At 43.1% G+C, this 16,553-nt stretch overlaps 1 protein-coding gene across 1 annotated transcript in view; it reads right to left on the bottom strand.

Annotated features, from left to right (window-relative positions):
* si:ch211-246m6.5 (von Willebrand factor D and EGF domain-containing protein) overlaps positions 1–16,011 on the bottom strand; it is a 48,484-nt gene extending 32,473 nt beyond the window's left edge. The window contains exons 1-10 of the mRNA XM_029756362.1: positions 15,450–16,011; positions 6,789–6,973; positions 5,954–6,182; positions 5,698–5,763; positions 5,340–5,575; positions 3,065–3,154; positions 2,661–2,802; positions 2,062–2,291; positions 1,384–1,457; positions 556–703 (exon numbers count right to left, since the gene is read on the bottom strand). Of these exons, the coding sequence (XP_029612222.1) occupies positions 556–703; positions 1,384–1,457; positions 2,062–2,291; positions 2,661–2,802; positions 3,065–3,154; positions 5,340–5,575; positions 5,698–5,763; positions 5,954–6,182; positions 6,789–6,973; positions 15,450–15,549 (1,500 nt within the window). The 5' untranslated portion in view covers positions 15,550–16,011. The remainder of the gene's footprint in view (positions 1–555; positions 704–1,383; positions 1,458–2,061; positions 2,292–2,660; positions 2,803–3,064; positions 3,155–5,339; positions 5,576–5,697; positions 5,764–5,953; positions 6,183–6,788; positions 6,974–15,449) is intronic.
* Between the last annotated feature and the right edge of the window lie 542 nt (positions 16,012–16,553).

Genomic DNA, 16,553 nt, shown 5'->3' with positions numbered 1-16,553 from the left:
GTCCTGCCCACTTCATGGCTGTCATGGTGTGCTTGCACCATGTTAGTTTGTTGTTGATTTGGACACCAAGGAACTTGAAGCTCTCAACCTGCTCCACTGCAGCCCCGTCGATGAAAATGAGAATATCTATATATTTTCAGGGTACATACATCTACCTCTGTGCCAAATTTGGTGCTTTTGTCACAAAGTTTACTATTGAGTCCACATTTACAGCTTAGTCACGCACCGCTAGTATACAAAAGAGTATTTACGTTTCATTCCTCCATTTGACCTCTGTTAGTACTTTTAGGGTTCATTTTCAAATAAATTAAATCAATCTATGAATCATTCAATCAATCAATAAGTGATTTCCTCAAAGCATCTTGCCGGATCAATGTGTAAATTGACGTGTTAAACTGTAGTTCTTTGTGTTTTATGTTGTAAATGCGTCTTTGTATTAAACTTTTTGTGCTGCTGTTTTGGCCAGGTCTCTCTTGTAAAATAGATTTGTAATCTCAATGAGACGAACTTGGTAAAATAAAGGCTAAAATAAAAATAACAATTGAATCAATCAACCTCGTTTCCCTCCCTGGCCGCAACTCCACAGTTACAGGACACAGCGTAATGGCGGCTCCCACAGTCCCACTGACGAGCCTGGACCTCGAACGCTCGGTGGAGGCTCTTGTAGAGGATGAAGGTACCCGTCTGCTGGTTCTCATAGCGTCTGGCGGGGAGAAACATGTCTTAAAATTTTGATGATGAATTCGACTGATATCATATCTGTGGTGTTCTTACTTAAAATACCAAAACAACATTTATGTATTGTGCATCTTGCTTGTGAAAATGTGTGACAATTTCTTAGAATTTAACATGTGCATCAAATAAAGTTACATTAAAGTTATTTTACTGGCAAGATCAAATAAATGGTAAGACCTAGTTTCCAATAATTATCATATAAAAAACACTGCCATCTAATCAACAAAAAGGGTATTTTGATTATGGGATCTAGAGATTGCATAAGCACGATGAAGGTGAAGCAATTATTTAAAAATAATTAGGATTTAAAATGTTCTATCCATTTAGAAGGTTATGCACTGGTCCCCTTTGGACCTGGTCGGTCTGAAAAACATTTTGAACATATTTATCTCTGATTAGTGGGTGTTTTTGCAATGTTTTCAAGTACCAGCTTTGACCAAACTCTCGTCTAGTGACCTGTGAGAGGATAGTTAATAATAATAATTACATTAAAGAACTTAATCAGTTAGCAGGAGGTGGAGTGGTGATTTAAATAGCTCTTCTTGATCATTAAAATCGGCCAAATCCTGGGAATCTAACAAGAGACATGCTCTACCAACTGAGCAACAAAGGACACAGCATGCTAACCACCATGCCCCAGTTATCTACCTGCCATCCAATGTAATGATGTGTGGATCAGTCAGAGAGTAGCAGCTTGCAGTGGGAACATCTTGAACTGTGACCTGTAGAGGTATGAGGAACAAAGCTTAGCATGACCCACTCTGGTCGTGCTGATTAAAGTGTCGGCAACAGCACAGGGCTTTCATGTGCGTGTGCGTGCGTGCGTGTGTGCATCTGAAAAACAGGCCGAAATGCTTTCATGACTCACTGGCTTAAATACTAAACACAGATGTGGCTAGCCTGACTGCATGACTGAGTGATGACACAACAAAGGGGAAGTCAGAAGTTTAGGAGGACACAACGGTTTTGCTACATGAGTAATGTTCAGACTTAGTTTAAAGGAAAGAATGGAAGCGCACGTAGAAAAGCAGTGTGAGTGATTTGTCGTTGGTTCATAACAGTCTTCTCTTTAACCATGTAAACACTGTGGTGCTATGTCATGCAGACATTTACTGCAGTTCTGTTAGTGTTATGAGCAGCTGTTCTGAGGCTTACAGCTACATTATCTCTCTCTCTCTCTCTCCCGGACCTTGAGTGGGGTGGGGCTATAGCCCATCCGGAGGTGGGGTTTGCGAAGAAAAGTGAATTTGAATATTCCAAAGTTCTAATTCCATTGTAGTGTTGTAATGTGTTCTAATTATATTTCTATGGGTCTCTCGGTCGGACCTTGAGGGGTGTGGGGCTGTATCCCCTCCAGAGGCGCGGTGCGTCAGAGCGCGGAGTGGCGCTGAGTAGGCTGGGGCGGTTGCCGTCGCGGGTGAAGTCTGTGACGGCGGTGAGGGTGAGGCTGGCCCAGGCACACCCCTGGCTCCGGCTGCAGGCTGCAGTAGGTTGCAGCTCCACCTGGCAGGTAGACAGGGCCATGTTGGGGGCCTCCACGCTGGGATCCAGGCTGTCTGGGAGGGCAACAGGACACATAACAGTGTCTGGTTAATAAATACCCCCACAGAGCTGCAAGACAGATAGCCTGAATATGAAATCAACCCCTAGCCCCTAGATCTGAGAAAGGATTGGATGGGTGAAAACAAACAGGAAGTAATCACGTCTTTTGGTTTTTATACCTCTCTGGCACTAGTACAGTAAGCACTGGCTCACACAGTGGGGCTCCCGAGTGGTCTAAGGCACTGCATCTCAGTGCTAGAGGCGTCACTACAGACCCTGGTTTGATTCCAGGCCGTGATTGGGAGTCCCATAGGGCGAAAATAAATAAAGAAAAATAAACAGAGATGTCATGGTCATGGAAATTAGGCTATTCTAATTCTCACCTGAGTCACGGACACTCAGAGTGAGAGTGACTCCACATGGTCGGCCAAGCTCTGTCCCGTAACAGGGGATAGGCACTGTACTGTGGATGGTTACAGCATACTCTTTACCGTCCTCCGCAATGTGCAGCACATCTGGAACAAACTGCAGGCAGAGAGAGAGCGAGAGAGAGAGAGAGCGAGAAAGAGAGAGCGAGAGAGCGAGAAAGAGAGAGTACAGACACAGGTTCCTGGACAGTCTGGGCTCAAGGTTCATTGAATTTACAGCACGCGATGCAGTTCAGGAGGAGTTTAATGCTCAACAACGGATTATACACAACTTAGAGGTCAACCAACAACCATCCCAGCTTCAAACACATTCAGAACGATGAGGGTTTTAGTAAATTGTATCAGTCATGATGGTTTACCTTAATTCCAGCGTAGAAGCTCTCACTCTCTTTGGCCAGAGATTGTGTCCGGCTGGAGTTACCCAGGAACGTGGAAACACTGCAGGAGAACTGTAAAATGATCCTACGTTAATAATGACACAAGTAGCTACTATCAAGTGTTCACCAGGCAAGTCAGTGACAAATGAAACAGCATTTCAAATATTTTCCCTTCAAAAAAGCATAAGGCTTAGGGTCATAACAATGGTCTTTCTAATTTGTGTTGACTTGTATGTGTAATTCATCCAAACATTTCACTGAGTCATATGGCTTGTAGGCTACATGAGCAAAGTGCTAGGGCTGGAGCCTTTGTGTGTTTAACTCAATCCTCAGTAAAGTAGTCACCCCTGATCTAACCCAGCTGTGGCATCAGCATGTGTGGAACAGAGCCTGATGAGTGAGGCCAGGCCTGCCTTGTACTACACAGCTTGTCATGGATACACACAACCAGCATCGCACGTAGTATCCATCCACACATGGCTTCAAATGGCAGGGATATATGGTAATTTAGCAGACAAAGCACTAATACAGTAATTGCTATCTGATGTTTCAAGTTGTATTAGTCGTACGTATACAGGATACACATGGTATACACTGTCCAACGAAATGCTTACTTGCAGGTTCCTTCTCGACAATGCAACAACAATAACAAATAAGAAAATAAGAATACGAACATAAAGTAAATGGCTCAGTAGAATAGAATAAACCTTTAAGCATAAGTATAATACAGGAAGGCACAATTTATAGTCCAATATTTACACGTGTATTGGGGAGGGGTGGATTTGGGGACAACTGTTTAAATTGTGCAGTATTAACAATAGTAAATAACAGTCTGGTAGCAGCAGTTGTGATGTGTGTGTAGGATAACAGTTGGAGGTCAGGAGTCTGAACCCTTTGGAGTTGGCACTGGTGTAAGGCAAAGGTGTGTGCTTGCGGTGGTCCTATTCAATGTCTTCCTCCTGTGTGTCACAACACTCCTGCACGGGCCAAATTTCTTAAGCCGCCTCAGGAAGTAGAGGCGCTGTTGCACCCTCTTGACAACAGCGGTGATGTTGCTGGTCCATGTGAATTCATCTGTGGTGTGGACACTGAGGTACTTAAAAATGCTGACTCTCTACTGCAGTCCCGTTGATGTGGATAGGGCATGTTCCCTCTGCTTCCTGAAGTAAACAATCAACTCCTTTGTTTTGCTGACGTTGAGGGAGAGGTTGTTTCCTGGCACCACAATGCCAGATCACTTACCTCCTACCTAGAGGCTGACTCGTCGTTGTTGGTTTTCAGGCATACAACCAGGGTGTCATCAGCAAACTTAATGATGGAATTGGGATCATGCAAAGCCATGCAGTCATGGGTGAATAGGGAGTTCACCCATGACAGCAGAGGGCTGAGGACACACCCTTGGGGGGGGCCCTGTGTTAAGAGTCAGTGTGGTGGAGGTGTTGTTGCCAATCCTTCAGGAAGTCCAGGATCCATTTGCAGAGGGTAGTGTCAGACCCAGGGCTCTGAGCTTGGTGACGAACTTGGAGGGAACAATAGTGGTGAACGCTTAACTGTAGTCACTGAACAGCATTCTCACATACTTTAGGTGTTCCTCTAGTCCAGATGCCTTAGGGCCGTGTGAATAGCGATGGAAATGGCATCTTCCGTGGATCTGTTGGAGCGGTAGGCAAATTGGAGTGGGTCCAGTGTGCCTGGCATGCTGGCCTTGACGTGGGCCATGACCAGTCTTTCGAAGCACTTTACGATTACAGGGGTGAGTGTGACAGGGCGATAGTCATTTGGCATGTCATCTTGTTTTTCTTGGGCCTGGGACTATGATGGTCTCCTTGAAGCAAGTGGGGACTACAGCCTGTGACAGGGACAGGTTGAAGATATCTAATATCTGTGTAAGAAGAAGAGCCTCAATGCCACATACCAATTGCAAAGAAAGCATTTGATGGGAATCATGTGAAAGAGTCCTCGCAGCAATTAAAAGCAAGAAAGACCAACCCTGAACTGGTTCTGATGTATTCCTCTACCCTTCCTGACCACCTTTCTCTTCCCTGACAATCTGACACACCTTCTTCTATTCTTTTTTTCTACATGTTGAACCCCAGTCAGAAAGATCAAGAGGTCAACAGGATCCATCCATTGGTTAAGCTACCAAAGAGGGTCAACCCCCAATCCCCCATCACACAAACACACGCACATAAGCTCACACACACACGCGCATGTACACACACACATCCACATAAACACGTCTGGCAGGCATTATTACCGTCTCCCCCAGTCTGAAGTGGACTCCGTCCATCTCCACCAATGAGAAGGTCTCCTTGATAGAATCTTTCCTGATCTCAACCTTCATATTGGATGCCAGGTGTCGGGCCCAGACCACCAGATAGCCCAAGGGGAGTCCCGAGGTCTTCACCCCACTGAAGATGCATCGCAGGTGGACACTGCTGCCCACCAGCTCTGGGATGATCACAGGCTTGTAGGATAATGCAGGGAGACTTGCTGAGCAAGGGAAAGACGAGGGGTGAACAAAAAGCTGATATCAAGGACCAACCAGACATGATTAAATAAAGAATCACAATAAATGTGAATAATATTTCTTTGAGCTTGTTGTGGTTGTTTACCTTTGCATTGCCCATTGACCTCCACCTCACCCGTGGGGCATAATTTAGGTCCAAATTCCGATATGACTAAAAACAAGAAAAATACACTTTTTTTATTTCCTCAATTCCACTATGTACTTGAAGGCTTTAGACCAGAGCGAACAAATAGAGCAGCAGACATATCTTAAGGCTAATAACAAATTCCAAATTCCAGCGAAGCAGTCACCCATACATCCCATCACACCAAACTGACAGTGATTCTGTAATTCTAATTCACCTATGGCACAATATCCCATACACCCCTGGGTGGGCTGCAGGTAGTACAGGAGAAACTCCCCACAGTTGCGTACTGAGATGGGGATGCGGAAGAGGCAGCAGTCCTTGGTGCTCCCGTGGAAGAACTGCCAGGTGGCACAGGCCGAGAGCTGGCGGACCTCCCCTGGGCGGGGCAATGAGCTATCAGTGAGAGACAGCCACACAGGCGCCTGGGTGCCACATCTGTTCATCTGGAGAGAAGACAATGACCCGTATTTACAAAGCATCTCAGAGTAAGTGCTGATCGAGGATCAGTTTTGCCTTTTAAATTGTAATGGATATGAGGGGGGACCTGATCCTAGATCAGCACTCCTATTCTGAGACGCTTTGTGAAAAAGCTTCCACCTGTTCTGTAGCTACTCATTATACAGTTTACACTCAACTTTTCACTGTCAACAAAAAGCAAACGCAGAAAGCAAAAACCAAACACAGCTGTATTGAATAAGATCAGTTGTATGGACTCATTTACATGGAAATGAACCATGTAATTCATGCTTTGCAATGGTAACTACAGTTTGGATGTTTATAAAGAATAATCCTTATAATTCTCATAATACACCACACTTTAAATATTGGATGCACAACATGTTCGATCATGAAAACCACTTGATTAAGTACAGTATCTCCTATAGTGGACAATGTAATTAATAAAAATCCCTTGCACTGTGAAGAGTTAATCATAGTTTTGCCTGTATCATTTATGTAAATGGTAAATAAAACAGGCCCTAAAATGGAGCCTTGTGGAACAGCTTTACACACTAGGGGCAAGACGGCATGGTTTAACAGCTTTAACTTACTTCCACACAGCTGGTGGGCATCTCTGCAGGCTTGTTGTTAATGCTGAAGCGGTACCATCCTGGGGAGAGGGAGTGATCACAGATCAGGTCCTGTATAGCAGTGTTCTGCAGGTCACTGGAGTCAAAGTCCACGCTGCGATACGGGTTTCTCAACATGCGGTAACCTCCCGGGTAGCACTCTGGAGCTGGGGGAGGCAGAAGGACAAAGTTAGTAAGAAAACACGTTACATTCACAGGATACATTGTATTTTTAAGATGAACGTATTTGGAATATAGGAGTCTTTCTGGGTAGTTACTGTGATGTCAACCTGGACTGTGGAGGGAGGAAGGGAGGGAGGGATGGAGGAAGGGAGGGTTGGAGGGAGGGAGGAAAGGAGGGAGGGAGGGAGCAGTGAGCAGGGCATGGTACTAAAAAAAGGTAGCAAAATATGTCATTCCAGTGGCTCTATAACTTCAGTCCGTTCCTTAAAGGGTGGAACTAGAGTTAATTTACTGTAACGTTCAGAGGGAGAGATGAGGAGGGTATATTCAAACAGGTAAAAATAACACACATTCATTTACCTAATTCCCCTCCTTTCTAAACTCACCCCTGGAGGGTTAGACAATAAAGCCAGCGATCCATGACAGGGTCTGAACATAGCTCGCAGCTGAAGGCTAAAAATGGAGAGAAAATGACTTTAAAGTCAGACCTCTCACATCCCATGTCTATTCAAGTGTCAAAGAACCTGCACCAATATCACACTTCCCTGTCTGTAAATTGAAAATGGGTCAAAACAACTAGGACTTCAGGATTATCAGTCAGAGCTATGACAGAGGAATAGGAAGGCCTTACTGCATTTCTACCTAATGAAGAGCATACTTTGGAAATCCTACCCTGGTGACTATATTATGAAATCTATGTTGAATTATCAATTACAAAACATGGCATGTAGCACATTTCTTACAGTACCCCCAAATGACGTTACATATTTCACATCATTTGGATGCAGCAACAGTCTGCCCCCCTGGGCTAATGATGAAGGTTTGTCCTGGGGTGAGAGTTCCCTAGAGAATATTTATGAGGTTACCTCCCTACCGCGCTGTAAACTCTGTTAAAGACCAATTTGACTTGGTTTACCCAACAGCAACAGCCTCTCCTTTCCTCTCCTCTGGAAAACATGGCTGTTTGGAAAACCTTTGACCTTAGTGCTTGGAGAGAATTAGTTCCCAGACATAGACAAGGTGCAAAGTTTCCAGACAAGGTGTGTGTATGCAGAGAGATAGAGGATTTGTAAATACAACACATTTGGACAGCAAGGAAATATACTGCTCAAAAAAATAAAGGGAACACTTAAACAACACATCCTAGATCTAAATGAAAGAAATAATCTTATTAAATAATTTTTTCTTTACATAGTTGAATGTGCTGACAACAAAATCACACAAAAATAATCAATGGAAATCCAATTTATCAACCCATGAAGGTCTGGATTTGGAGTCACACTCAAAATTAAAGTGGAAAACCACACTACAGGCAGATCCAACTTTGATGTAATGTCCTTAAAACAAGTCAAAATGAGGCTCAGTAGTGTGTGTGGCCTCCACGTGCCTGTATGACCTCCCTACAATGCCTGGGCATGCTCCTGATGAGGTGGCGGATGGTCTCCTGAGGGATCTCCTCCCAGACCTGGACTAAAGCATCCGCCAACTCCTGGACAGTCTGTGGTGCAACGTGGCGTTGGTGGATGGAGCGAGACATGATGTCCCAGATGTGCTCAATTGGATTCAGGTCTGGGGAACGGGCGGGCCAGTCCATAGCATCAATGCCTTCCTCTTGCAGGAACTGCTGACACACTCCAGCCACATGAGGTCTAGCATTGTCTTGCATTAGGAGGAACCCAGGGCCAACCGCACCAGCATATGGTCTCACAAGGGGTCTGAGGATCTCATCTCGGTACCTAATGGCAGTCAGGCTACCTCTGGCGAGCACATGGAGGGCTGTGCGGCCCCCCAAAGAAATGCCACCCCACACCATTACTGACCCACCGCCAAACCGGTCATGCTGGAGGATGTTGCAGGCAGCAGAACGTTCTCCACGGCGTCTCCAGACTCTGTCACGTCTGCCACATGTGCTCAGTGTGAACCTGCTTTCATCTGTGAAGAGCACATGGCGCCAGTGGCTAATTTGCCAATCTTGGTGTTCTCTGGCAAATGCCAAACGTCCTGCACGGTGTTGGGCTGTAAGCACAACCCCCACCTGTGGACGTCGGGCCCTCATACCACCCTCATGGAGTCTGTTTCTGACCGTTTGAGCAGACACATGCACATTTGTGGCCTGCTGGAGGTCATTTTGCAGGGCTCTGGCAGTGCTCCTCCTTGCACAAAGGTGGAGGTAGCGGTCCTGCTGCTGGGTTGTTGCCCTCCTACGTCCTCCTCCACGTCTCCTGATGTACTGGCCTGTCTCCTGGTAGCACCTCCATGCTCTGGACACTACGCTGTCAGACACAGCAAACCTTCTTGCCACAGCTCGCATTGATGTGCCATCCTGGATGAGCTGCACTACCTGAGCCACTTATGTGGGTTGTAGACTCCGTCTCATGCTACCACTAGAGTGAAAGCACCGCCAGCATTCAAAAGTGACCAAAACATCAGCCAGGAAGCATAGGAACTGAGAAGTGGTCTGTGGTCCCCACCTGCAGAACCACTCCTTTATTGGGGGTGTCTTGCTAATTGCCTATAATTTCCACCTGTTGTCTATTCCATTTGCACAACAGCATGTGAAATTTATTGTCAATCAGTGTTGCTTCCTAAGTGGACAGTTTGATTTCACAGAAGTGTGATTGACTTGGAGTTACATTGTGTTGTTTAAGTGTTCCCTTTATTTTTTTGAGCAGTGTATAATACACATTTTCAGTGCGGCCCTCCGGACCTTGTTGAAGACTGAATGTGGCTGCTGGGGCAAAATGAGTTAGACACCCCTGCTGTATGGAGTCTCTTGGTTGGATGGAATTTGGTATTTGGTATTTTATTAGGATCCCCATTAGATATTGCAAAAGCAGCAGCTACTCTTCCTGGGGTCCACACAAAACATGAAACATGACATAGTACAGAACATCAATAGTAAGCTCAAGGACAGAACTACATAAAAACATTTTAAAAGGCACATGTACTGTAGCCTACATATCGATGCATACACACAAACTATCTAGGTCAAATAGGGGAGAGGCGTTGTGCCGTGAGATGTTGCTTTATCTGTTTTTTTTAAACCAGGTTTGCTGTTTATTTTAGCAATATGAGATGGAAGGAAGTTCCATGCAATCAGGGCTCTATATAATACTGTACGCTTTCTTGAATTTGTTCTGGATTTGGGGACTGTGAAAAGACCCCTGGTAGCATGTCTGATAGGGTAAGTGTGTGTGTCAGAGATGTGTGTAAGTTGACTATTTCCAACACATTGTTTCTTATAAAAAAAGTGATGCAGTCAGTCTCTCCTCAACTCTTAGCCAAGAGAGACTGGCATGCATAGTATTTATATCAGCCCTCTGATTACAATGAAGAGGAAAACGTGCCGCTCTCTTCTGTGCCAGTTGCAGCTTAACTAGGTCTTTCCTTGAAGCACTGGACCACACGACTGGACAATAATCAAGATTAGACAAAACTAGAGCCTGCAGAACTTGCTTTTTGGAGTGTGGTGTCAAAAAATCAGAGCATTTATTTATTACGGACAGACCTCTCCCCATCTTTACAACCATTAAATATATATGTTTTGACCATGACACTTCACAATCTAAGATAATGCCAACGAATTTAGTCTCCTCAACTTGTTCAACAGCCACAATATTCATTACCAGATTAAGCTGAGGTCTAGAACTTAAGGAATGATTTGTACCAAATACAATGCTCATAGTTTTAGAGATGTTCAGGACCAGTTTATTACTGGCCACCCATTCCAAAACAGACTGCATCTCTTTGTTAAGGGTTTCAGTGACTTCATTAGCTGTGGTTGCTGATGCATATATGGTTGAATCATCATCATACATGGACACACATGCTTTGTTTAATACCAGTGGCAGGTCATTGGCAAAAATAGAAAAGAGTAGAGGGCCTAGAGAGCTGCCCTGCGGTACACCACACTTTACATGTTTGACAATAGAGAAGCTTCCATTAAAGAAAACCCTTTGAGTTCTATTAGATAAATAGCTCTGAATCTACGATATGGCAGAGGTTGAAAAGCCATAACACATAAGCTAAGACTTCATCCAAAATGGCACCCTTTTCCCTACATAGTGCAATACTTTTGACCAGAGCCCTACAGACACGTGCATTATATAGAGAATAGGGTGCCATTTTAGACACAGAGTAGGTGACACAACAACAGGCTCCCCATCATGATCTGACCTATGACCCCAACCATGGTGCTGCTAGTGAAAGAATGCTTTGTTGTCTCATGAGGAGATGGTCATCAGAGTCCATTCTCAGGGCAGTTGTTTAGTGGTTTAACTGAGACTCTCTAGCTACACACACACATGCACAAATGCACACACAAATAAAGGCACACGCACACATGTGCGCACTCACCAATACACACGCCGTGCTGTGGTGAACTGAAGGGTCAGGGCCCATTCTTTGATTTATTTGTTGTGACAACTCTGCTGAAGGAGCAAATTGGATGTGGGAGAGGAGAAACACCAAGGAACTAGTGCTTACTTTCCCTAATGGCATAACTACTAGTCCCCTGCACTGTATAACCCAATGTGCTGTCATTACTCAAAACCTTTGAGGAAACCTGTTGCACTTAAAACTATACTTCAGAATTTTGGCAAAGCCCTATATTTACTTCCCCAGAGTCAGATGAACTCGTGGATAACATTTTTTTATGTCTCTGCGTACAGGCAGTTTGAAGGAAGTTGCTGACTAGCGGTAGTGCAATCGCTAACTAGTGTTAGCATAATCACTGGAAGTCTGTGGTATCTGCTAGCAGATACACATAGACTTCCAGTCATTGCACTCACACTAGTTAGCTTTGGCTTGCGAAACTACATCTAATTTCCTTCATACTTGACACAGAGACAATTTAATGGTATTCACAAGTTCATCTAACTCTGAGGAAGTATATAAAGGGCCTTATTGCCAAAATCCCGAAGTATCCCTTTAATATATATGAGTACGGTCACCTAAAGTGATGTTGTAGTCATTACTCAAATTGACAGTAGTGGTGCGTGGGTAAAACCACTGGGGAAGCCAAGCCAGCAAAAAAAGCCATTTTACAACCTATGCTGTGATATTTGCGTTGTTTGCTCTATAACCTATTAGTTCATACGCCACTGTGATATACAATAAAGACATGACAACAAAAAGACAACAGTCAGTCAGTGGCGGAATAAGTTTAACTAAACATACAAAACCGGAGAGCAACATCTGTCCGGTGAAGTCCACAAAGCAAATATTGCATGTAACAAACAGTTACGTGACCTACAGCATGGTCAAGCAAGTTCATGTTTTCGAAAGTTTACTGAACAACTACTGATTTAGAACCACGGAGTTACTACAAGTCAGCACAAAGACAACAGGGGGACTGCCTCCGCTATTCCAGCACCACTTCAACTTAAACATCATCAAATCAACAAGGCTACATATGCTTAGTTTAATACACTGAAAATAAACTTAAAGATACCAAAAATGATTTAGTCCAATCAATGCTGTCCATGGTTCTCTGTGTGTGTGCAAGTAAAACACATTTTTGGGACTTACCCTACTTGTAGACTAGTTGAAAGCTAATGCCATCCTCCTCTCTTTCATGTTGGCAAAATGGTCTATGGCTCTGTATACTTTTAGTTTTTGTTTTCAGAGGCTACCTAGCTAAAATGCTTGCTACCCTAACTACCTCGCATGGGCAACAATGAACCAGCTAAGTTAGCTAGCTAGTTAACGTGAGACTACTAGACTACATCTAGGCTATATATTGAACTTCAGTTGTCTCAGGCCAGTGGCACAATATATGAATTTATGGTTGGATCAGAATTTCTGTCATAATAATTGGCCTGTACAGAGAATTAAGTAAAAACCACAAGTCTAAATTAGTGTGAAACCAAATCCAAACTGGCCTCCCTTGGGGGCATTTTGCTGCAGCAGGACAAACCACAGTTGAGGTCAGCTCAACGCTGATTGGCCAATTATTATTTTATATTTTATCAAGGGAGGATTCTCAAATGGGATCAATCAATCAAATGCTATGGTGGCAACATGTCATACTCTTTTGTTCCAGAAAGCATCAGATACATGGGTAAAACATACTGAGACTTAGGGGCGCTATTTCCCTCACTCTGATGATTTGTCTGGTGAGATTCAGCCACATGCGAATTGATAGAAAATTATGAAAACACAGAGACTAAATATAAATGTTTTTTATTTGTCAAATATTTTGGGAACCCTGGCTTCCCTTGGTATCTATGAATACATGCCATTGAAAACAGATAGAGTCACTGTGACCCTGTAGGGTGCCCTTTGAGTTGTATCAGCTTGAACATTTTGAGTAATGCCCCCACAAAGCCACTTCTCTAATATAATTTCCCAGTGTGCCTTGCCTTTTTGAGTGAATTGTAGAGTTACCACCCATGACTGTATTTGTTAGTGACAGAGACATAGTTGCTGAATTCATTCATTTTCAGTCCTGTGGCCTTCACCAAGTGAGTTCCTAGGCAAATGTTATCATTATAATTAAACTCTATTCAGTATAAATCTCATTTGGCCTTATTTTTTACCCTAATACAGTGGCCTGAAACTCATGGTTTATAGGCCACATCAGGCCTGCAAGTAGGTTGCAACATTCCAGCAACTTTCCCAAAATTCCCAGATTTTCAAATAATCCTGGATGAAGGATTTCCAGGAATCTCCCAACCGAAAGTTCTGGAAAACCTCTGAAATTTACCAGGGTTTTGCAACTCTACCTGCAAGTCACATTATGCTGGCTTGCAAAGTGATGTGTAATTCCTACTGGAATCCAGCCAGAGTTAAGATATCCAACAGTTAAAAATATTTATTCACCCAAAAACTGCATTCATAATGACTGCCAGGGTTAGGAACAGTGTGAGGAGACTACCTAAGCCATTTAAACTGAAACAACCATTTCAGTAACGGGTGCAAAAAAAATTGAACTAAATAGCATGTGTAGCATAAGATTCTTTCATCAATCACTTAATGTACATGCAAAAACACAGATATTAAATATAATTCACAAAAATCTACCTGCAATAGCGCATGCTAGGAAAAAAAGTACATTTGTTGTCATAACTTTAAAAAATATCAGTACCACACAAACAATTTAAACAATAATGATTTTTCATTTACTTTGGGTTCAATTTACTAGAAGTTTTTGAGTAAAAAATGCCTTGGGGCTTACAGTGTTGGGGAGAAAACGTCCCAACTCCGAGTCTACAACTGTCTAAGTTTAAAATGCCATTCATTACTTGATTCACAATCTAACAGTGGCATACATGTATGTACTGTCTGTTCTGTACTGTCCCACATAGGCTATATTTATAATGCTGTATTGACATTGTTTTAATGTTGTATTACTGGTAACATAGTTACAATCCTGTAAAGCTGCCCCTGACAAAACTCCTTATGCATATCTACTTATCTACTTGTTGGCTGGTGGTGAGTGACAGGTATGCAAGGCTTTAGAACTAGACACCAAATGACACAACCACACAACCTCTAATTGTGTCCTACTCAGCAACTGGCTACAGTGCCAAGTTCTCCAGCAGCTTGCATTTCTAAAACACTTAGGCCTACAGTATTATGCATTATATACAACTTACATTATAGGCCTAGTGTAAGGTGTTGAGAAAGAGACCTTAGCAACACAGTGCCAATTTCTCCAGCTGGTTGTATTTCTAGACACCTGAAACCCCACCTCTTTAAGGAATACCTGGGTTAGGATAAAGTAATCCTTCTAACCCCCCCCCTTAAAATATTTAGATGCACTATTGTAAAGTGGTTGTTCCACTGGATATCATATGGTGAATGCACCAATTTGTAAGTCGCTCTGGATAAGAGCGTCTGCTAAATGACTTAAATGTAAATGTAAAATAGAGAGTCCAGTGCATTATTATGTAAGGTGTCAAAGCATAACAATAGCCATAGACCTATACAGAGCTATACCATACTATACTATGATTGCTTAACAGTATTTAATTTAAAAGTAGAACAACAAAAGGCTGGTTTAGGTACCAAGGGAGACATTTGTTCCACCTCCCCCAAAAGCAACCCAGACTGTAACTGTATGTAAGGCTATAATGATTTTCAGCCCTGCTATATTGTCTGAGGATGTGTCCAATAAACTGCTGCTTTCTTACCATATGGTCCACACCGCCATACCACACTGCCTTAAATCTGATGCAGCTGTCTGACAATGGAAAAGTTTGAGAAAATGTTCTGATCCTCTCAAGTCTTATCTGTGAATTTTTGTTATGAAAAAGTATATGGAGAAGTGAAAGAACACTGAAAATACACTTTGTATTATTCCCTGGATCATAATAAATACAACTGCAAAGCTCTCATCAGTCAACAATTGTGCGCTAAACTAAATTGTGTAATCTTCCATTTTTATCAAGGGCAATAGTCGAGGCATTTCACGTCTTACTGTACTTTTTTTAAAACGTTATGATTTATTCGACTTACCTAACTGGGCAAGCGCTCTCAACTGCATCAAACAGAGAAACACAATGCGCAGATATCCCGGGACTGACGCATGTGAGATGCTGCAAACTGCGCAATCCATAGTAGCGGTTCACAATTTCACCGAAGAAAAATATGCCACAAATTTTCACAGATGTTAGATCCCATTTGAGAATCCTCGAAAGTTTTCCAAATGTTCTTGAGTGACGAAATAGTTATCGTTTTGTTGTTTCAGAGCATCGGTTCAGAACCGTGGTTCCTCCGATTGTATTAAAGGTTGAATCCGTGGGTAGTTTTAGAGCGTTCTTTTCTTTTCAACCAACTTTTCCAATCAAGACACAACAAGTTGCTCAGTCTTACAAGGAGGAGGGAGGACAGCACATCCCGCCTTCAAGTCCCCATACTAACCCTTGGGGTGTAGGTGGATCCTCTTGAAGAATCCATACTGTAACAATAGTCTTTGGAAAATTCAACTCCTCCTTGACCAACTGGGACAAAAGCCTCAAATATTTTTGTGGGATATCTACACTTTTTTTGTGATTAGAAAGGTTATTACGGTTATACTATAATATACAAAATGATAATTTACCAATTTATGATATTAGCTCAATGATCATTCAAACAATGTAAATTGAATCCAGCTTGTTGGTGTGATCTCAAAACTGATTTAGCCCACTGAGCTAAAGCTTAGACATTCGTTCTGGGAACTAACATGAGTTTTGGGAACTATTCCCACATGCTCCTTTTTCCATCTGATTTAGAATGCTACAGCTATGTTGTTTATTCTCACCCTGACTGACCAGCCAATAACACTGTAATCCCCTAAATGTATGTGAGCAGAATAAGCCCTTTGCCGCCTGGAGAGAGAGATAGGGTCATCGCACTGTCAATGCTGAGCCACAGAATGTGGCTCTGTCCCAATTTATAGTCATTGCTTTGTCCAGATGCCATCTATTAGACTTGGCTTGCCCTCATTCTAGCCTGCTCTGGAAGTAGAGCTGGGGCTCTGCTGAATGGCATGACCCTGCTACGGCCCTGCAGTGGCTCTGGATTCTCCCAGCCTCCCCCAGACAGATGCCCTGGATTAATGGTTGGAGACAGTGGCCT

The sequence above is a fragment of the Salmo trutta genome, chromosome 6 (genome assembly GCF_901001165.1).
Source record: "Salmo trutta chromosome 6, fSalTru1.1, whole genome shotgun sequence".
In the NCBI taxonomy this organism is placed as follows: domain Eukaryota; kingdom Metazoa; phylum Chordata; class Actinopteri; order Salmoniformes; family Salmonidae; genus Salmo; species Salmo trutta.
The sequence above is the reverse complement of the archived record's forward strand: the minus strand, read 5'-3'. Positions and strand labels throughout refer to the sequence as shown.